Genomic DNA, 23,206 nt, shown 5'->3' with positions numbered 1-23,206 from the left:
CACCAAGCCATTGTTTCTGCCCAGTCATTGTTGTGCCCAGTCATTGTTTCCCAAGCCATTGTTTCTGCCCAGTCATTGTTTCCACCAGTCATTGTGCAAGCCATTGTTTCTGCCCAGTCATTGTTTCTGCCCAGCCCACCAAGCCATTGTTTCCACCCAGTCATTGTGACCACCAAGCCATTGTTTCTGCCCAGTCATTGTCAAGCCATTGTTTCTGCCCAGTCATTGTGCCCACCAAGCCATTGTTTTCCCAGTCCCAGTCATTGTGCACCACCATTGCCATTGTTTGTGTCCACCAAGCCATTGTGCCCACCAAGCCATTGTTTCTGCCCAGTCATTGTGCCCACCAAGCCATTGTTTCTGCCCAGTCATTGTGCCCACCAAGCCATTGTTTCTGCCCAGTCATTGTGCCCACCAAGCCATTGTTTCTGCCCAGTCATTGTGTCCACCAAGCCATTGTTTCTGCTGAGTCATTGTGTCTGTCTGTTCGTTGTGACCACCAAGCCCCTGTTTCTGTCCAGTCTATCTATTGTGTGCAACCTTGTTGTTGATTCAAATTTGCCCTTCAGTCTCCAGGAACTTATTTCAACAATTTTAACGACGTCATCAGTACTGAATTACATGCAGCTTTGATCTCTAGAATTTATCAAAGAATTTCCGGTTGCTGGTATATATGAGTGATTGTATATTAAATATTATATGAGTAATAACCTTTAAGTCTTCATAGGTCAGCTCATGTTGATTTTTACATGGTCAGTTTTATAAGGAATGTTTAGTAATGTTCAAAGGCTTGAGCAAAAAGAGAATTTTGTCACATACTTAGTTTTTCTTGTGTTTGTTTCAGTTGTACCCATGTGGGAATCGAACCTGGGTCTTCAGCGTGACAAGTGAACGCTTTAACCACAAGGTTACCATTCAATTTTATTCAATTGAACCAAGAGATTTTACTGTCAATGTACAGATTCAAATTGCAAGATAAATTAAACCACCTGAGTCTTTCATGTAAACATTACTTTTACTGACTACAGCAAATCTCTGCTGACTACTGCTGACTACAGCAAATATCTGCTGACTACTGCTGACAACTTCAAATTTCCATAACTTCCCCTTTAATCATCCAAATCCTTATCTTCTTTGAAATTTAAATATGTCAATCAGCTTTGTATATAGCAAGTTAGATTACTTTATGTGCACAGACAGAAACAACTGTATTCTTTCTGTTCATTAAATCAAAAATTCATTTACCAGTATAGATATCAAGCATCAAAATAAGCAATATTGTGAAATCAAATTAAAGATATCGATTAGAGTCAAGCCTTTATTGGCATCACAAACTTGATCTAAGATGTATATCACATTCTGTTTTAGTTATTATCAACCTAGAATTTAACTCATGACCTTTACAAATGAAATTAGTGATATTTTTAATCATGTTGTGGAAAATTCAAAATAGGGGCAGCTTCCATGAAAAGTACAATAAGTATGATTAGTTAGAGAGCAAGTTGATATGAAATCTACTCAGAATAGGATTAGTTAGGCTGTGAGTCAGTTAATGATCTAATATGACCAGGTAGAGAATGAGTTGATTAATGATTGACTCAGAATATGACTAGTTGGAGAGTGAGTTAATTACTGATCTATTCAGAATATGACTAGTTGGAGAGTGAGTTAATAACTGATCTGCTCACAATATAACTAGTTGGAGAGTGAGTTAATTAATGATACACTCTGAATAGGATTCGACAGAGAGAACATATGCATGATTATCAAAACTAAATATTTCAGTTTCAAAACCATTGCTATTATAATTTAACCATTCCAAACCTTCAATCTCCATCACTCACATTCACATACACAGTTTTTCCACAATATTGTACAATTCTCATCAATGTTCCTTCTGTGACGAGGCAGAAGCGACACATCCTATTTAAATGTTTAAAAAAACCAGTTCAGTCACCACTGGCTGTGTGATATTTGCTTGTGTAATAAATACTGAAATATCGTAAAAGTCATGCTCTGACAGTATTTAAGCTGTATGCCATACTCATCATGGCCTGATGATCCTATAGCCCAAACACACATGAAGCTTACAGTGAATCCTTACTTGTGCAAAACCTTCTTAATCTGGATTCCCTGCCCTCTTGTCCAGTGACTTATACCTTTATCTGAGTTCATGAATTTGATTTTTTCATTTGTCTTGTTCACTGAGGTTTGTTGTACAATGGGCCCTGGTATGTACATGAATAAGAAAGAGCACAGTTATAACATAATAAAGAGCAAAGATTATGTTTCCTGGATATTTATGCACATTAACGCCTCATGCAATTTTTCCACGAGCATGAACTCATCTTTACCAAAGACAGTCAAAGGGAGACAATCCTGATTTCTGTTGATGGTTAGAAGCCAAACACCTTAACTCCCTTTGGATAAATGAACAAATAATAATATCATTCTAAAAGAGAACATAAAATCCAAAGCATGCACGAATGCTGCATAAAAATGAAAAATGACAAAATCTAAACATATCTCCATTTTTTTAAATGTCAGTTTTGGGTAAATTATATTCATATCTTACCTTTCCATACAAAATGCCAACTTTGAATGGCAACAAATAACTCTCACAGGTGTGTAGAACAACTCAATGGAAGATGTAATGGGCTCACGGAACTAGTGTCTAGATTCTGTAATTAGTACCATGTTTGAATATTGTCCGTGTGATACAGGTTAGATTCTTGCTCTATAAACATATGAGTGCAATAATATTTGATTCAACCAGTTAAGTACATATTGCAATAATGTTTCAAAGATTTATTTCCAAGAAGAAGATGAGTTTTTCAGTGATAAGATTGACCTAATCTTGAGGGAATGTTGTTCAATGTAAGAGTATTCAACATCCAAGGTGGATCAAGGAAGCCAATGACACACAACAACCTCATTTACCGAGACCGATGGCCCCAGTTTGTTTAACATGCATGAGCTACTTGGGTTTTCTTTTGAGATGGAATCACCAAGGGAGAGATATACTGAGACAACTTACATCTGTTACACCATCCCACAGAGTGACAGACACCGGCCCTTTGAAGGTATGTCGGATGCCTAGTCTTTTGAATGTAACAGGGTGCAAAACCTGAAACCATAGAAAAATCAAATTTGTCAGATCAGACACATTGTCTCAGGGGAGGTGTGGAGGTGTGGAGGTGTGGAGGTGTGGAGTCGTGGAGGTGTGGAGGTGTGGTCCAGGCTAATGTCAGTTTTATGCTGCCAGCTCCCAGGAAGGAAGTGTCATAATGGACATTTGGACAACTGCTTGAGATCACTAGGTACCACCAGTATACAGTACTTGTGTGAAGTACACTTTGTATAAAGTGAGTGAGTGAGTTTAGTTTTACGTCGCACTCAGCAATATTCCAGCTATATGGCGGTGGTCTGTAAATAATCGAGTCTGGACCAGACAATCCAGTGACCAACAGCATGAGCATCGATCTGCGCAACTAGGGACCAATGACACGTGTCAACCAAGCCAGCAAGCCTTGCCACCCGATCCCGTTAGTCGCCTCTTATGGCAAGCTTGGGTTACTGAAGGTTCATTCTAACCCAGACCTTCACGGGTTACTTTGTATAAAAGGAAATATTTCAGTAGCATGAGTAATTTCTTAGTCAAGCTTAACACCACACTGAACAACTACATCAAACATGAAGACAAAAGAAAAAATATTCAAACTGAACCGTCTAATCACTCAGCCACTGGGGTGGAAACATTGGAAACAGTTTCTTGTATAAATTATTTAGGAAGAGTTTGTGAATATTTTATGTCTGTTTCAGTCACTTTCATTAAGTAGTGAAACAAACAACAGTAAACTGAACAGGTTTGTTTGTTTGTTGTTTAACACCTCACTCGGCAGTGTTTCTGCAGTGCGGCCTGTAAATAATCGAGTCTGGAACAGACAATCCAGTGTTCAACAGCATGAGCATCAATCTACGCAATTAGGATACGATGACATGTGTCAACCAAGTCTACGAGCCTGGCCACTTGATCCCATTAATCACCTCTTACAACAAGCATGGGTTACTGAAGACCAATTCTAACCCAGATCTTCACGGGTCAACTGAAAAGGTAAATATTCTACATTTCCCACTATTTTTTGTTGATGCATTGTCCAGTACACCAACAGCTTTATAAAATAATAGGTATAAAAATGATATATGTGATCTGTCATCTGTACTATGTTCTTAAAGGTTTAAAAGTATTGAATGGGAAAAAGTCACATTTTTATGATGCTCTACATCACAGAACATAACACAATCTCTAAGCAAATAGGACAGAGTATATCTACCGATATGGCTAATCTTCGTATGACAGTTTGGCTGGACACTTCCTCTGTGTGTATCTTTTGCAGGGAGAAAGTCGCAATGTCTGAATTGTCTGCAACAGAAACTGGATGGAAGAGTTGGGTGGGAGAAGTCCAAATTCACTAACTGAGTACCTACTACATGTCTCAAAAGTTTCATTCAAAAAGTCGAATTGGGAACTGTTTTACCTGAGACCTGGCCTAAAATATTCAGACACACACATGTACAATGATCTGATCAAGCATGATCTGAAGATGACCATACACTTTACTCCAACACATACAAGTCAGAAGATGTGCCAAATAGTGACACCTCTAAGTGTAACTGGTATTGGGGTGGTGGGGTGGCCTAGTGGTTAAAGCGTTGGCTCGTCACGCGCCAAAGACCCGGGTTCGAATCCCCACATGGGTACAATGTGCGAAGCCCATTTCTGGTGTCCCCAACCGTGATGTTGCTGGAATATTGCTAAAAGCGGCGTAAAACCAAATTCAGTCAGTCAGTCAGTCATTACTGGTATAAAACAATATATAACATGACTACACATGGGTCTTGGTAGTCCTGTGGGTACCCAGATTCTACTCTGTTTTACTGTACTCTGCAGTATAAACAAATCTACAGAATAATTCAACAAGAATGTGTACTGAAATCTTGCACTGCTACTAAATTTGAAATGTTCCTGTTATACTTAACAACATGATACAATACTTTTTTAACAGTTACTTGGTTGAAACTGACATCAATCCACATGCAATTATCTGATTGACAAGAACATGCCGAGCCACCCAAGGGGACAACTTACCTGGTACCTCCGGTGTCCACTCTTCACAGGTGTGCGGGTCAAGTCGATCAGGAGGTGGGATATCACAGGCTGCATCTCCCACAACGAAGAAAGCCTTTACACTTAAATGTGACAAAAAGTTTCAGTTATATATTTTACATAATCGCGATAATCTTTCTATAAGATTTTAAATTGCTTTGTCAACAATCCTGTTTCTTTACCACGTAAGTTGGAATTGTTAAAAAGGTTGCTGTCCAAGACATTAGGATGACAGGAATGATATGAATTCCAATAAGATGACATGACCAAGTAATTGTTTTGCATTTGTTGTTGCAAGGCATGCTGTCATATCTCAATTGATACACTGAACACAATCTATGTTTATCATGATGCTTTGTTCTTGTTACAATAAGGAGTTGTGGGGGAGCCAGATGTATAAAGCGTTCATTCATGATGCCAAAGACATGGTTTGATTCTGTAAATGGACACATTGTGAGAAACACATTTCTGGTGTCCCTCACAATAATATTGCTGGAATATTGCTAGAAGTGGTGTAAAACCATATTCGCACACTCTCTCTCAATATATATTATGAAAACCTCTTGTCCAACACAAATCTAGAATAAAATATAGAGAGGTTACTCTCTATAATCCAAAAGAAAAAGAAATATTAATATATTTTCAAAATAACATTCAATTCAAATCAATGTTATTTTAACAATATCATGACATCAATACTTGACATGATGGATCATGATTCATATGACATGCTTGTCGCCACGAGACAAACTAGTCACCTGTAATTATCTGCCCTCTCAGTCACCCGTAATTATCTGCCCTTTAATTTCAACTGCGTTACGCCCAAACGATATCATGTGAAATAATAAACCAAATCAGAACCTTACAGATTATGATAAAGACAAACAAACATTATTCACGCAAATACCAGCTTGAAGATCCTTTAACATGTTTGACTTATAGATATTACTAACAGATTTGTAAAATATGTTCTATGGATACAGAACATCCTATATTCTTAGGATCATATAACTGACTTTATTGGCTACGCACTGATGCATCAATTAATCAATGCAGTCTGGTAAAGAACTGATACTGAAGGTACTTGAGATTACTATACTTTGAAATCAGGCACCCAGTTCTAATCCAGCTCAAGGTACATACTTTGCAACGTTGTCAATATAATTTGGGATTCATTCATTAGTATCTTTAACATCTGGATAAAACCAACATCTCCAATACATTCAGTCCAGGTATGCAGTCAGTACTGGTTACTAATGACCACTTACTGTTTGCTTGTGATCATTGGGAGATCCATCAGCCAGGTCTCTCTTATTGCTTGCCTTTGTTGAAAGTTGTGTCTTGCTGACATAATGCACACCGCCAGGTCTAGCGTCTCCTTGTCATTGCCTGCCAGTAATTGGATATGTTAACCCCTGAACATATGAATACTAGGGATGATACAATTCACTCGCATATACAGTGAATGTATTCATAATCCTTTACAAGTTCAGTTCATTATTCATGGTCATGATAATCAAATATTCACAAAGAACAATTGTTTATGACTTGAACTTGTCTGTTACTTATCAATGCAGGACATGCAAAGTAGAAAATAAGAAGTCATGCAGTAGAGGGATTTACTGCGTCCTATACTCATAAAAATTGACAATGGACGCAACGAAATTTATTAGCGCATCCACAGGGACGCAGAAAAAGTCCAAATACTTTTTGTATAAATTCCAATCAAGTAACAATAAGTTATCACTGAGTTTGCAACTAGCTGGGTTATGGTATTATTTGCAATTTGATGTGATGATCATGATACACAATACATTATCCAGCCTCATGTAAGAATGTCGAGTTTTGAATGGTTCACGTGACTCTGATAAAATACCATGTACACCCATCACGATCCGCGAGCAGGGAGTACAAAAGTCATATGATCCCTCCACGCGACCACGCGAAGTGAGAAAAGCATGCATCGCCAAGCCTTTAGTAGCGTGCGCTGCATTGAGGTCAGTCGATCGGCTAGATAAATGCGTTATTACATCCTGTCGAGGGAAATACGGGGGTTTTATCTGTCCCTCGTAAAGTTGTATTCCCCGAACCTCCTGGTTAGAATTGATCTTCAGTATGCTTGTCGTAAGTGGTGTCACGGGATCGGGTAGTCAGGCTCGCTGACTTAGTTGACACATGTCATCAGTTCCCAACTGCGTAGATTGAGGCTCATGCTGTTGATCACTGGAGTCTCTGGTCCAGACTCGATTATTAACAGACCGCCGCCATACAGCTGGAATATTGCTGAGTGGGGCGTAAAACTGAACTCATTCACTCACTTACATTGATCGTTAATGACAACCACTTGTTATCCTGGGCCTGTCTAGAAAATTAACTGCCCGCTGTGATACAATGTCAACACATGCCATCAAGATAAGTAAATCATGTTAACAATTACACATGACATATACAGTATTAACGCATTTGAAACGTCATCAGTAGATATTTCGGACGAAATTACTTACCATGTTTTTCAACACCTTTCAGCGAGTCCAGTACATAGTTGAGGAGGAGAGAAATTATAAATCCGCTAAGAAAAACAACTAAAAACGTACGCGAACACATTGGTCACACATTGACGCCAATGGGGTATTTAAATCAGCTGATTCCCGCTAGTCTCACAACACATGTGACAAGTGCCCGGAAGTTCATTTGGAAGCGCCCTCTATAAACATTGTGTGCTTTTTCAATTCCCGGATCAGCGTATAACCGAAATGCACCAGTTTATACTTATATAGTATATTTTACGGGTTTTGGATGAATATATTATACTGCAACATATATACCGATATGAATCTATCGTCAAAATCAAAGTATGTAACGGAATGTCTAATGAAGTAAGCTTGAGAATATGAGGTATGTTCAATCAAAATCGTATTTGCTGCTCGCATTTTAGCAACAATGGCCTCTCCATATAGCGTCGTTAGCAGCGCTTAGTTACTGGCATCGTTCTGTGGTTTTCTCTCGTTTTTGAATTCCGGGAACCATACGGTAGATATGTGTGACATCATAGCGTCTACTTAATCATATGAATCTGTATGCATTTTTTTAATTAAAAAAGTGCAAGCAAAATGACCAAGTCGCGTAGCATTTCCCAGTGGTTTGGTTAATATTTAGTCCAGCATATAACTAGACGACTTTGCACTATACCAAGGTGTGCTCGACTGGAATACGAGTTTATTCATATGAACTAGTTAATATTATACCCCGGTAATAGGAGTGAGATTGGTCCTATGAGATCTTATGTAGCATCTTTGAAGCCAACATCCCCGCCTTAAGGTAGATTTTTCACAAACCATTTCAAAGTCATTTTATCTAGTAATTAAAGTGATTTTTTCTTTAATCTCCAATTTCCAGTAACCAGAAGACAACATAAGATTACTGCATTTAACAAGGCTGTCTAAATTTCATCATTTCAGGTGACATCCCCCACTTCAAAATACATCGAAAATGACTCTGTCGACATCTGACTTCTCTGAAGTTCTTCCCCAGGAGCTTTGTACGAAAGTGTTGACATATCTAGAACCTAAAGACCTGGCCAGTTTCTCACAGTGTTGTGTGAAATGGAGGGAGATGGCAAATATAAATCCCTTATGGTAAATAAAATGCACCACATTGTTTACAGCATTATGCATTATGAGACTATTATGAAAATGATGCCAAGAGTACATTCAAACATGTTTTCCTCACCTTGCATATACTTTAGTGAGATAGATATAGCCGAAAAGCTGCTTTTTTCACATTTTCTTTTAGTTTTATGAAACTAGAGACCATATAATCTTATGTGTTTGCTGGTGAAACTTTTTACCTTTCGGTATGTATTGTAGAGTATTTGATATTGTAAGGGAAATGGCTAGAGGGGGTGATGATGATTTTTAGGGGGTGGAGGTGGTGTTGGGTCACCATTTTGTACTGGGTGGGGTGGGGGTGTTAATCAATTTTGTACACATGTACTAGGGGGTGTCAGCAATTTTGTTCATGACATGCAAGGGGTGGGGGTGGAGGGCACTTACTTTGTACCACAATTTTAAGGGGGTCATTCACATTGTACATGCTTCTCCATATAAATCATCATATAACACACACACGCACACATTATTTGTCATGATCATATCTATTTCCTTAGTAATAAGTTTGATTTTGACTCATATTAGTAAATTTGCCCAGACCATATCTCTGAAACTACCAGGTAATTATTAAAGACACTTTGCACAGATTGAAATCAGGTTATTAAATATTTATTTTTCAGAAATTTTCTCTTTTCAATTTCCATGGCAGCAAGTTCACTTTGATTTAACTCTCACCAATGTGCTTTTCCTGAGTATATCTTCAAAACTACCACTTTTCTTCAGTACAAACACACAACTAAATTGTTAACTGTTGCTGATACACAAATACAAAGTTCCAAATCTCAATGACATGGTATTGTTTCTATAGTTCAATAACTACTCAGCGAGTAGTTAATTAGTTAAGAATTCTTCTTGTCAGACAAATCATTTTTGTAGGACACTGTTTCCATCAGATGATTTGACCTTTTGAATTTGTAGACTTTGGGGGATTTATCATCTTCTGATGACTCTTGTTCAAGTCTAAAATCAATACTTGCAACAATTTTCTTATATCACACCTCTTGGCCACCTGAACATGAAGTACAGCAACCTAGCTGTAGAACAGGAAGAGATGTGAGTCTGGCAAGACTTCCACATCCTAACATGTTGATTTTTTGTCTGGGTACACCTATTTTCTTTAATGTGTTTTTTGAGTTCATTTCATGCACATTGTTAACTTATTCAGTGTAATGATTATATTTTCTAATATTTTAAAATTTTCGAAATTGTATTCTTTTTTTTCACATGTCATTTAAGATTGCAGTTTGAAATTTTGTATAAATTATTACCATCCTAATCATCATGAAGAAGCAAAGACCATGAAATGAAATGAATCAGGCTTTTAGCTGTGAAAGACATAACATCTGCAAATATCATCCTGAAAGCTCCAATGAATGTCTAGTCACACACAAAAATGTTTAGTATGTTAATAAAGGGATTTAATATCTTTATATGTTTGAGGCACTCCCATGCATTCAAAACCATGTTGTTAAAACATTGCTTGGGATGACATTTATCTCCCCTCAACAGACCTAAATGTAACACACATTTTCCTCAATGAAACAGACCACTCTCACACACACATACATGTAGACATTTTGGTACATAAAGTGACTTTGCAATGAAATATTACATCTTGTGCGTGCATGTGTTTGTAAATTTAGTTGTTCCTGTAATGAACGGATGTTTGTAATATCCCCAAATACTCAGTCTTGAATGAACTCTGCATGTGTCACTATACTGTTCTTTCATTTGCTTATACTTGTCACTGCATGTCTACTGTACTCTCCGTACTGCATGTGTAGGCTACATCACTGCATGGTCAGACACTGGCTCAAGTTTGGTTTGCACACCGACATTCTCCATGAAGAAACTCTCTACCCCAAGGCTAGCAATGTGTCGGGGACCTCGCCTACTTTCAGCCTTCAGAGTGAGTTGATAGTCACAGTGATTACTGAAGAGAGTCTAAACATCCAGATTATCAGTGACATACAGTGAAAACCCTGGTTATCCAATTTGTCTGAGTTAGATTGTGTAGAATAACAATTTTCTTAATTGATTTGCTGAACACATGTCATCATATCCCAGTTATATAGATCAATGCTCATGATGCTGATCTACCAGTGAAGATCTGGGTTAGAACTGGTCTTCAGTAACCCATGCTTGTCATAAAAGGCGACTAACGGGATCAGGTGATCCAGTTTGCTGACTTGGTTGACACATGTCATCGTAACTCAATTACGTACATCAATGCTCATGATGCTGATAACTGGATTGTCTGGTCCAGGCTCAATTATTTACAGACGGCTGCCATATAGCTTGAATTTTGCTGAGTGCGGTGTTAAACAACCAACCAACCAATCATGATGCTGATCACTGGATTGTCTGGTCCAGACTCGATTATTTATAGGCTGTCGCCATATAGCTTGAATATTGCTGAGTGTGGCATTAAACAACAAACCAACCACCCAACCAATCATGATGCTGATTATTGGATTGTGTGGTCCAGACTGAATTATTCACAGACCGCTGCCATATAGCTGGAATATTGCTGAGCGTTTCATTAAACAACTCACAAACACACTGTCTGCATGGACCTTCCTAAAGTTGACACCTGTTTCTTTTCATGGCATGGTTCTAGAGTAACAGTATTCCACTATATACAGTATATTTGGACAGTTTAACTGTTAGGTTAGAAATCAGCAGAACTAAAGATTTACTGTTTGTACCTCTTTGATGCTGGAGGATCAGATTTGCAAGTTCCAGGGTAGAAGAGGTCCTCAGTACTAAGACTTGTCATATTGAAAGTCAACTTATGATGAGTGGTTAGTAATAGTGGGAATTTGTTTTCTGTAATTGTTCTTTAATAGTTTTATGTATATTTAGTATGGTGCCTTTGATTGATCACCAGAACTGTGAAGTGTGCTTGTATTTCAGTTCCCAAGGACAGCAAGCTGAGTCCTATCTGTAAATGGAAGCACATATACATAAGTGTGTGTCATCTTCACACCAACTGGGCTCAAGGTCGGTACACAGTGTCCCCCATATTCAGAGGTCACAAAGAAAAAGTCACAGCTTTGGATTGTGACAGTGAGTCACTTGTCTTATTCTTAAAGATTTAACTGATGCATTCAATACACCATCTTTTGAAACAAACAAAGCTTCCAAGACACTTAGTGTTTAGTGAAGGTGACATTTTGTTCTTTATATTGTCTGTTGATAAGCATGACAGAATTAACTGGGTTAAAATATACACAAGATTTGGGATTGCCCATTGTTTGTTTTTAACATACAGGAATCATACTTCCCTGAAAGCTTCACTTGCTCACAGAGAATATAGAATTCTGAAATTTGGAAAGAAAGTTCTGTATATGTAGACATAATTTGCTATGGAGTCTTTTCATGGTAATGTTGTAGTTCATCTGTTGTAAACATCTGCAAATTCAAAACAAAATGTGCACTGGTGAATAAGATGAGGTCAATACAGTATTGAGAACTAGAGGAAGAAATCTTGAACTGCAGAGTGTTGTGGTCCTAGTTTATTTTTATGATTTGTGAATTCTTGAAACAAAATCTAGGGCCAGGTGAACATGTATTTATACAATGCCACCCCATTAATCAGCATGGTAGCTTTCCCTTGTATAAACACCCAGATAAACAAATAATAGGTAAAAGAAATGTCTCTCTGTAAGAGTTTTGAGCAGTAATGTCCAAAAGGTAAAGTCTTCAGATGAACATAGCCGATGTACTTCCCTTGTAACAATTCCTCTCACTAAAGACAAAACAAATACAGTGGAAGCTGTCAAAACCGGCAGCTGTACAATCTGGCAAGTTGTCAACACCGGCATAAAATCTCAGTCCCATCCGTGGCTGGTACATTTATCATTATTCAAAAGCTCTGCAATCCGGCAGCTGTCAATTCCACCATGAAATGAGCAGCCCGAATATGTGTTCACACAGTAATCAGCGCTGCCTAATCCGGCGTATGGCACACAGTAATCAGCGCTGTCTAATATTGCACACAGTAATCAAGCTGTCTAATCCGGCGTATTGCACACAGTAATCAGCTGTCTAATGTATTGCACACACAGTAATCAGCTGTCTCTAAATCCAGCTGTCTAATGGCACAGTAATCAGCTGCCTAATCCGGTATATGGCACACAGTAATCAGATGTAATCAGCATTGTCACCAGTTAAGTAATCAGCGTTGCCTAATGCATTGAAACTACATGGTCTGCCGACTAAAGACTAATTAAATCTGTCTAAAGTTCAGCATGGATAGACGTATTGCACACAGTACATGTAACTAGTGAGTTGACATGTTTTATTGTGATACAACAATGTAGTATATGCCTAAGAGTGACAAAACAGGTTCACTTCTAGTAATCAGCTGAGGTAAGTTAGGCCCGTGTCAGCTCATTACTAATCAAAGACAATTAAATCTTAGTTCAGCATGGATGCAGTCTAAACTAGTGAGTTAACATGTTTTATTGTGATACAACAATGTTATTTCTTCAGTTCTGACAAGTGCTGGTTTAGACAGCTTCCACTGTAATCATTTTAGAAGCATTATTATCAGTATGTTGTTTGTATAAGTAATCCAACTGATGTGTTTATTTCCAGACCACTGTTTAGTGAGCGGCAGTGAGGACAAGTCGCTGCGTGTGTGGGACATCCAATCTACAAGTTGCATCCATACAATCAACTGTCACTCCGACACTGTCACTGCTGTCAAGTTAAAGGTAGGACAGTCATCATAAACAGTTAAAAAACATGTTTCATTTTGAAAATTGAGGCCATAAACAATGGTTTACTATCATTTTCTCCAGTATTTGGTAAAGGGAAATTCAACAAAGATTCAGGTGACATATTGTGTCTTCACATTTTGTTGATTGTGATTATTTCAGTACCTCCTTATTGCCATATGCATATTTGCATTTTGACAAAGAAAATCTGTAGCCTAAAAAAGTAAATTAATTTGGTGTATTCTGAAGACAATTAGAGGGAAAAGACTTACCGGTACAGTACCAACTATGTCACATTGCAAGATAGTTGGAATGTAGCCAAAAACAGCCAGTGAGTGAGTGTAAAGATAAATTATAAAGCATAAATTCACAAATAGAAATTGCTGTTCACCTGTTAGAATCTTTTGTCAATGGAACTTAACAGGTATATGTACATGGTTGACTTCTTGGAACTCTGGATAGGAGGGTGGAGTTTCATATGTTGGAGTAAAGATACAGCTTCTGTCAAATTCAGTGTAAGCGTGATCAGTTCATTTTATACTGAACAGTTTTTACCAGGGTTGAGGTAAAACAGTTTCCACAAGGACATTTTGTACCCAACTTTTGAAACCAACATCAGGTAGCCAATAGTGGGGTAAAAGGGTGTCTGGTACCCAGGTAGTAAACTTTGACTTGTCCAGTCACTTTCATGCTGCACTTTGTTGTGTGACACATCTATTATGTAAATAAGTCATCTTAAAACAGACTAAAACAATTGTCTGAATACATTACTATCGACCTCAATATCATTAGATTTGAATTCTATATTTCAGAATAACATGATAGTGACTGGCTGTGCAGATAGTAGTATCCGAGTTTTGAATTCTTCATCAGGAAAGCTGTGTTTCTCTCTTCAAGGACACAGTGGAAGCGTAGATCACATTCAGCTCTCCGGAGACAAAATCATCAGTGCTGGAACTGACCGGTATGGAATCTGATGTGATGTATGTCGATATATGAAGCATATAAAGTATCATTCATGTTAACTAGAATCTTTCAACATGGATTTTAGAGGTTCTATATAAGTGCCTTTGTCTTAACTTTGGGTCTGCCAGGGGCGTAGCTACCATTATAAAAAAAAGGCCGGTGTAACAGGCCAAACTTTCCCCCTGGCCAAACCTTCCCCAGGTTTGAAGATTAAGCCTAGGGGGTGAAACTATGGTCCAGGACAAACTTTTCCCGGGGAAACTTTAGCCTAGGACAAACTTCTCCCCCCTAGGCTTAATCTTCCTGGGTAAAGTTTGTCCTAGGCCAAACTTTCCCCACCCTTGAATCATCTTTAAAGGCTACTTGTTTCAAACCCTTGTTCTTATATCAAAAGGGGGAGATTCTGGCTAAGGTAGGCTATTTCTTCCCCATCCTTGTTTTCATGTTTATGTTCGTCTTGAAATAGTCAGAATCGAAAACAAGACATAGCTATTCATGTGAACACATTGATAAGATATTCATGTTGATGTCAAGTTCCATGAACAATTTACAGGTCATCTTCATCTTCATATATAATATGCATGTACATGGTTCACATTTTGTTTCAATATCCTTATATAAGGTGTGATTAAAAAGAAAAGCAAGCATACAAGCAAAGATATTATATCATAACTATTGTTATATACTATCATTTACTTATTTTTATGCTTCAATAATTTACATATCCCCACTTACTCCAAATTGGCTTACCTTAAAATCATTACTATATTCGAAACTTTAACTAAATACCCAGTTTTTACATGGATGTCCATATCCATTCAAAATTTTATTCCCTTACTCATGGCTGTAAATATGGCATCCACTTCGTTGACATCAACTTAACAGTTGGAAGCAGATGTTAACATCAACACAACAACAACAACCCAACACAATATCTGTATCAAATGCTGTATCATCCATCATTCCACTATATTGCCTTATTCTATATTCAAAAGACAAGGTTTGGTAAGGGGTATACTTGGCCCATGGATATCTGAATCATATTTCATTCACCAAAAGTGATTATGGATTAGTAAACAAGCTTATGTGAATAATGTTCCTTTACATTTATACATAAATACAACAAATATTAGATAATAAACAGCATGATAAGAGAGCAAGCAACCTGTGTATATTACATCTTATTTACCCATCAAATGTGTGATTGAATGTTTACATCTTAAGGTGACATGATTTGGAAAGCTGAAGAACTAATGCAATGTGTCTTCATAGGAATGGCGGCAGGAGCTAGATGGATTTAGAGATATATGCCTTTCAAACATTTATGTATTAAAATCACTACACCCAATTCAGAAGCAAAAATGGACTATTTGGCAAAAATGTGTATCAAAAGATAAGTAAAAAATATTGTTGGTTTATAAGAGCAAGGGTGGGGAAGAAGTAGCCTAGCTAGGCCAGAACTCCCCACTTTTCCTAGAAAACAGAACAAAATATCCCAGTTTAAACAGGGGGGAAAGTTTGGCCTAGTGGGGGAAACTTTAGCCTAGCCCAAACTTTCCCCGGGGTAAGAATATCCTAGGACAAAACCTCCCTGGGGAAAGTTTAGACCAGGGAAGAATGGCCTGCTACACCGGACTTACACATGATTGTTGCTAAAAAGGTTAGGCAAGCCCTCAATAGGCCACCAACTTCTAGAATGCCACTCAAACAAAGCCCTCAATACTATCTAAATATAAAGCTTTGCAACCTACCCGGCTTACACAGGAAGATTTGCTTGCTACATGCCTGTCTGCGACTGAATACTGTATATGTGATGACTATTCGTCCAGTTCTACATTTTTGATAGCTTTAGGTCCATCATCTAGACTGCTTTTGGGATTCCTGCAGGCCCATCTCTCAATACTGCATTTGCTGTCGCTGTAGATCCACCTCTCGGTAGTGTATGTGGATTTTACATTCACATTGTAACTTATATAATTATGTAACCATGTGTTTTAGTCATTCATTTCTGTTTTCGCAGGACTGTACGAATCTGGTCAATCAAGGACAGGAAATTAATTTGCATTTTACGTGGACATACAGATGAAATTGAGGTAATTTGATTTGTTAATTTTGCTTCCATTCTCTTTTCACATTAATGAAACCTGCCTGTGTGTTTCCCTGGCCTGTACAAGTCCTCAGTACCCCTTGATGATTGTAAGGGGGCAACTCAAAGGAAAAGCTTGCATGTAGAGTGTGAAGAGTTGTTCCAAAATGCTGCCTGCCTACTTTAGTTTGTGTGCGTGCATGCGTGTGTGCATGTGTGCGTGCGTGCGTGCGTGCGTGCGTGAGTGTGCAATTGAAATCTGATCACCTTGTAATAAGCAGAAAACTGTAATATTGAGTACAATTCAGCACAAGGACTTCCTGAGATGACTCAAGCAAGAGGCAATACCGTAGTTCATATATGTGGCACCTACACCAATGAGCACCTCGGTATGTCTTGAAAACTATGAAGAGGCAATGACTTCCTTCCCATGTGCAGTTCTTTTGTAATATTTTTTGACAGTCAGGAAAAATTCGGATGTATTTCTTATTGAAAACAAAGTGGAATAAATGACAAAGAAGCATTCGGTGATGAGTTCTATTCTTTGTTTGACCTGATTGTGTTTCAAGGTTTGTGAGCACCAAGCCAATGTTCATGGGATTCACCCGAAGCGTCTGCATCAAAGACCAGCATCAACTTTGGGCTAACCTCCCACATAAAAATATTCTTTTACAATAATATTTTTTGTTTCAATGACTTTATTTCTTTCTTGGTTACAGTGTTTATCAAATTGTGGCAGTTATGCTGTGACTGGTTCCTGGGATAAGACACTGATGTTGTGGAATGTGGAGAAAGGGAGACTACTCTTCCAGCTCTCTGGTCACACAGAAGGTAATATAACACATGGCTTATATAAGGGCTGGGATTGGTAGAAATTTTGGGTCCTGGATACTTGAGGTAGCTTTATCCACTCCAACATGGGTTCCTGTTACAGCTTTGTTTACAGTTTATTACCTTACATGACTGTCATGGTGACTGGAACGTTTTAAAAAAGTGGCTTTTGCTCATATTTTGATCTAAACTCTGTAAAATGCAATTTTTGCAATGTGGAACTGATCTTTTAGGGTGGTGGCACATCTTCTATGTGGAAACACCTGGCTTCCAAACATCTGATTCTTTATTTGTACAGTCACATTACAGGATGTTTACATTTATTATAATCTGAAATAAACTTTATTTCAAATATATGCCTGGCTATGTCAGAGACAAATCTTCTTTGTATGGGAGATAACTCTTCCAGGCTTGGAGAGACTTGCAACATATGTTATATTTGGGATTACACTTTCTCAGTAAAGTACAAATTCTAGTACTTTTTGGATTGAGTCTCATCCGGGACTCAAACCCACACCCTCAGAGTCCGGCACCAAATCGCTGACTGAGTGGCTGAGCAGGTTAGGCGGCTGACTTTGTGTGCTGTTGATTTGGTGCCTGACTCTGAGGGTGTGGGTTCGAGTCCCAGATGGGACTCAATCCAAAAAGTACTAGAATTTGTACTTTACTAAGAAAGTGTAATCCCAAATATAACATATGTTGCATTTGACCACTTTCTCAATCATATTGTGTAATCATAGCTTTCGGCCGTGGGAGCTGTGCCAATTTACACTTATCAGAGGGTTACACAAAGTCCACAGTCTAGACTACCAGTTGTCCGACTTCCATTTTTGTGGAAGTCGCGGTGGCTGAGCAGGTTAGGCGGCTGACTTTGTGTGCTGGCGATTTGGTGCCTAACTCTGAGGGTGTGGGTCCCAGACGGGACTCAATCCAAAAAGTACTAGAATTTGTACTTTACTAAGAAAGTGTAATCCCAAATATAACATATGTTGCATTTGACCACTTTCTAAATGGCATTGTGTAATCATTGGAGAGACGTGTTCATTTGAATAACAGTAATTGTAAACGCATCAATGTGGATGAGTTGCTGCAGGGAAAATAGTTAGTCTTCACCCTTATTAATCCAGAAACCTGCCTTAACAGTTGCTTTTGGAAACGTAACCACACATCCATTAAGGTCCCTACAACCTATGCTGTAAGAGGTGATTAAATGGACCACTTCACTGTCCCACAAAGTGATCTTAATACTGAGGTGATCATAAGCCTAGGTTCAAATGTAGGAGTTATGGTCACATTAATGTTGAGATCGCTGTGTGGAACAGGGCGAGGTGTTTAGGGCTTGGTCACTGGGTTGATGGCATGCCATCATTTCCTGATTCTGTAGATTGATGGTCATGACTTCAGTCATCAGATTGGCTGCTTTACAGGTTACTGTCATATAGATGGAATGTTACTCAGTGGTAAGTTGCATTCAACAGCAAACAAAGATTTGAAGGTTGCATTCAACATCAAACAAAGATTTGAGGGTTGCATTCAACATCAAACAAAGATTTGAGTGTTGCATTCAACATCAAACAAAGATTTGAGTGTTGCATTCAACATCAAACAAAGATTTGAAGGTTGAATTCAACATCAAAGAAAGAATTGAGTGTTGCATTCAACATCAAACAAAGATTTGAGTGTTGCATTCAACATCAAACAAAGATTTGAAGGTTGCATTCAACATCAAACAAAGATTTGAGGGTTGCATTCAACATCAAACAAAGATTTGAAGGTTGCATTCAACATCAAACAAAGATTTGAAGGTTGCATTCAACATCAAACAAAGATTTGAGTGTTGCATTCAACATCAAACAAAGATTTGAGGGTTGCATTCAACATCAAACAAAGATTTGAGTGTTGCATTCAGCATCAAACAAAGATTTGAGTGTTGCATTCAACATCAAACAAAGATTTGAGGGGCATTTAATTTGTTCAGGCTATCTCACAGTTGTAGCCAGTTTCATTAAGTTTTTTGAATGCCACTTTCTCTGCTGATTATTAGTTTCCTGGAATTATCAGTGATGCTGGTTTTCAAGATATTGGTGTTACTGTAAAAATTTCACTCAGTTTCAAACCACACATGAAATTTGCATGACTGTCCCCAGCCTTGACCCACACAATGGCTGAAGGATATATATAAACAATATTATCTAAATTATATGTAAATTATATAAAGGAAGACTAGCCAACTCTATTCCAACTGAAATAAACATCATAAATCTTTTTTTAATTGAACAGGAGAGAAATATATTGTCGTAATAAAACCTGGTAGTATGGCCTCTTGTGTTCTAGATGTCCTGTTAAAAGTGACAGGCTGCTGTGAAGAGACATAAGTTCGAATTCGGTAATGTTTGGCTAAGGGTGTTATTGAAAGGAAATCCAAAGAGTTCAGTTCAAAAATCAATTTCATCCTCTTTTACTTCAAACATTAGGCCAGACCAATTTGATTCCTAATTTTAAGTATTTATTTTCTTTCTTGACATGATTTCAAAGTTTTAAAAGTTCATTTCTAGTTTTTTAGTTTTTTTGACAAACTTCTTTCCTTTAACTTAAAGTTAAGCAATTTCTAGAGTGATAGAGTGAACGTATAATTGTAACAGATAAATGACAGTATATGTTCTGTGGTAAATGTGTAGCTCTCTTGTGCCCACCATCCAGTGATCAACACATGAAGGTGTTTTGAAAAGGAAGTACCAAACCGAGTTTACTGCTTTTTTAACCAAACTCTCTGGGCCCTTTACGAAGCCAGGCCTACAGTCACAGCAGAACAATTATCAGTTTACTCTTTGACTTAATTTGGAATCATTTATCAACATCTCGATTCAGCTATGGCATGTGACAAAATTATTCTTGAATTGACACAAGTGCTGTCTTTTTCTATTGCTTGGTTTACAAAACACACCAAAATCATGTCATAAAACACTTGGTAGCCCCATGATCTTATACAACCCGGGTTGTGAGGTTCAATCATATTAGTGTCAGTGAATTGTAACAACATTCATAAAAGATAAGAGCTAATCGACCAGCCTGTTTCGCATGCCAGGTAATGCAATCATCACATGTTCTTTGAAGCTTCTCAGTAATGCTCTTCACAGAGTTAACTTTTTCTCTAGGCTGTTATCCAGGATGGTGATGAAGATGGCATTCAGTGGGATGGAACTTGCTCTGTATACACACTACTCATGCATTACCTATATAACAATACCTGCACATGGAGCAGGATCACACATGTTTAGATTTTAGACAAGTTATCAGTTTATAATAACATGGGGATTTTTTAAGTTGTTTGTTTTTGAAGCAGGCATCTAAGTGTTGCATTTAGGAATGATCCTGCATCACCATTGAAGTTGATGCATCAATACCACATTCTTGAATGTACATTAAAAAATTTACAAGACATGATTATTTCCTGTCACTGAAAATGATTGAGAAAATGTCAGATGGATTTGTAAAACAAGTATGTGAACTGGTCAGGTCTTACAATGACATAATCTGTGAAAATTGTAAAATCCGATCTTGAGAGAGTACTTTGAAAAGTTTGTAAGCTTCATTTTGAAGAAAGCGGTTCTTTAGGCATGTTTAGTAATCATCCAATTATACTATTCCAGTGTCCACAACACAAGGGACTGATTTCTATGATCAGTGTTCCATTCTGGGGTTGACACAATGACGAACAGGTATATACACCTTTGTCAATTTCATTGTATTTTTAATATTCAACACATTTTGGAAAATGTTCTCATCTGACACATGGCCATGATGACAATTGTAAGGAATTTAGTTTTATTTTGTTCCTTTTTGGATACTTGTCTGGGTTTTTTTTATCACACATAAAGAAAGCTTTGGTAGTAATTTATATGTGAAAAAATTCCTTTCCCATACAGTAATCTTGATGTTGAAATGAGTCAACTGATGAACCAGAATATTTATACCAATATGTAGTTCATGTATCAGGGATTACCTGTGGGTATCAGTGAATCTTGGATGTATAAAGTTACCTGCCACTAGTTAGGAACCTAACAACCCAAGCTTTTAGTCTCCTCATACAACTTCTGACTGATAAAAGAGCTGAATTTTAGTTCCTCAATCAGTGGGTACTACATGAAGATGGTACTTTAGACATACCATGGTATCTCAGTATTGGCACTTTAAAACTGGTATAAGCCAAAGCTTGTACAAGCAGCCAAAAGTGCATTAAAGTTTCTCTATAAGTGAATTAATGCCATATGAAACTGTAACAGTATCTGTGTCTGGCCAGACCCATTATCATGATTATATGCACCTCAGCATCCTGGTTCCTGTTGTGAAACCTTACCCCTGGATCTGTCTCCTAACAGAAACTGACCCTTAGTACAGGAAATATGGTATATACGATCCACAGTGGCTGTTGTTGGCATTCATTCTCAAATTATGCATTAAGGGTCAAGTATCTGAATCCACTAAAACTCATAAACAATGTAACCTACATAATCATGTTAATGTGAATGTTTCATGTCTGGAAAATTATTCCAAGAATATTTTCAGTGAATTTATTTAAATATATTTACAACCCTACTTTGATTGGGTTTTTATAAATTGTTTTCTTGGTAGAGTTGAAGTGGAGCCACAGACTAATTTTATTCTTTCCTCTAAGTCACTGTAAATATTTGACACCTTTTTAACAAATTAAATGTCTTCCCCAGTTTGATTCAAACTGTGCCCAGAGGTAAATGACACATTCCTCCTGGTGGGGATTTCACTGGGTAATCCATTTCATGTCTGTCATAGACTAGATCATATTTCATCAACATCTGTTCAATTTGGAGAATTAATGAATCTTTGCTGACTAATAATTGAATCACATTTAAGAGTTGATAATATGCAGGAATAATAGAATTATTTGTGAAGATTAATTGTTGGTTTTGTGTCAGCTCATTAGAAGCTATATCCCTATTGTTTGTAATGAAGTGTGCTGCAAAGATTATAAAATTTGGACTTGCATGAAAAAATTTGACAAATTTTGTTAGTGGTTTAGAATACACACAAAGAATTCCTATTAAGCTGAGATTGGAAGTACCACAAGTATGACACATTGTCAATATCAGTTGTCCCCTTGATTATAACTTGTGAATTTCATTCATCTTCTGATAAATTTGGTTTGACAGATGAATTAATTCACATGGGATGTTGTTTTTGATTTCAGCTTAGATAAAACAGGTTGCTTGTCATTATCAATGTTGTTAAGTCTATCAAAGTAAGGCCTTCAGTTCTTCATTGTGTACATATTTCAAATATTGTGGATTTCAACTGATAAAATTGCCTTTGAACTATTGACAGGTTACAATCAATCTTTTAGACAGAAATTCTTGAATTGAGTGTTTGTGATTCTTTAATGACAATAACAATTACACTGATTTATTTAAATTTGAATTCATTTAGTGTAAAATGTGAGATAAAGGCCAGTTGTTAAGTCAGTTGGCCAGTAATCTACCGGTATTCCTAAACTGTGAGATATAGGCAAGTTTCTGAAACCAGATGGCCAACAATCTAACGGTATCTAAATGTCAATTTCTGACAGGTACAGCCTAATGCATCTTGTAGACAACAGAAATCTGCTACTGAATAGTATAACAGTCTACTGCCTGTATATGCAGTGCATGAACATATGTTTGTTCTATTACAGAAATCATTTCTGCTGATTGCTTTAAATATCAATATCTGTCATAATTTGTCTCTCTCTCTA

General features: G+C 37.4%; 2 protein-coding genes across 3 annotated transcripts in view; one reads left to right on the top strand and one right to left on the bottom strand.

Annotated features, from left to right (window-relative positions):
* Positions 1–7,853, bottom strand: part of LOC124260879 (UDP-GalNAc:beta-1,3-N-acetylgalactosaminyltransferase 2-like) — a 38,566-nt gene extending 30,713 nt beyond the window's left edge. Inside the window, exons 1-5 of the mRNA XM_046695202.1 lie at positions 7,672–7,853; positions 6,436–6,556; positions 5,150–5,250; positions 4,335–4,423; positions 3,038–3,127 (exon numbers count right to left, since the gene is read on the bottom strand). Coding sequence (XP_046551158.1) covers positions 3,038–3,127; positions 4,335–4,423; positions 5,150–5,250; positions 6,436–6,556; positions 7,672–7,771 — 501 coding nt within the window. The 5' untranslated portion in view covers positions 7,772–7,853. The remainder of the gene's footprint in view (positions 1–3,037; positions 3,128–4,334; positions 4,424–5,149; positions 5,251–6,435; positions 6,557–7,671) is intronic.
* Positions 7,854–8,108: 255 nt separating this feature from the next.
* The window catches only part of LOC124260878 (F-box/WD repeat-containing protein 7-like), a 96,791-nt gene continuing 81,693 nt past the window's right edge, over positions 8,109–23,206 (top strand). The window contains exons 1-8 of one of the 2 annotated variants that reach the window (XM_046695200.1): positions 8,109–8,197; positions 8,626–8,802; positions 10,620–10,744; positions 11,752–11,904; positions 13,438–13,556; positions 14,372–14,523; positions 16,546–16,618; positions 17,331–17,442. In XM_046695200.1, coding sequence (XP_046551156.1) covers positions 8,657–8,802; positions 10,620–10,744; positions 11,752–11,904; positions 13,438–13,556; positions 14,372–14,523; positions 16,546–16,618; positions 17,331–17,442 — 880 coding nt within the window. In that variant the 5' untranslated portion in view covers positions 8,109–8,197; positions 8,626–8,656. Of the gene's footprint in view, positions 8,243–8,625; positions 8,803–10,619; positions 10,745–11,751; positions 11,905–13,437; positions 13,557–14,371; positions 14,524–16,545; positions 16,619–17,330; positions 17,443–23,206 lie in introns of both variants that reach the window. The other variant, XM_046695201.1, reaches the window with a different exon arrangement.

This window comes from Haliotis rubra, unplaced genomic scaffold (genome assembly GCF_003918875.1).
Source record: "Haliotis rubra isolate DU_JTF1 unplaced genomic scaffold, ASM391887v1 Scf78, whole genome shotgun sequence".
In the NCBI taxonomy this organism is placed as follows: Eukaryota; Metazoa; Mollusca; class Gastropoda; order Lepetellida; family Haliotidae; genus Haliotis; species Haliotis rubra.
Note: the sequence above shows the minus strand (reverse complement) of the source record. Positions and strands in the feature narration are given on the sequence as shown.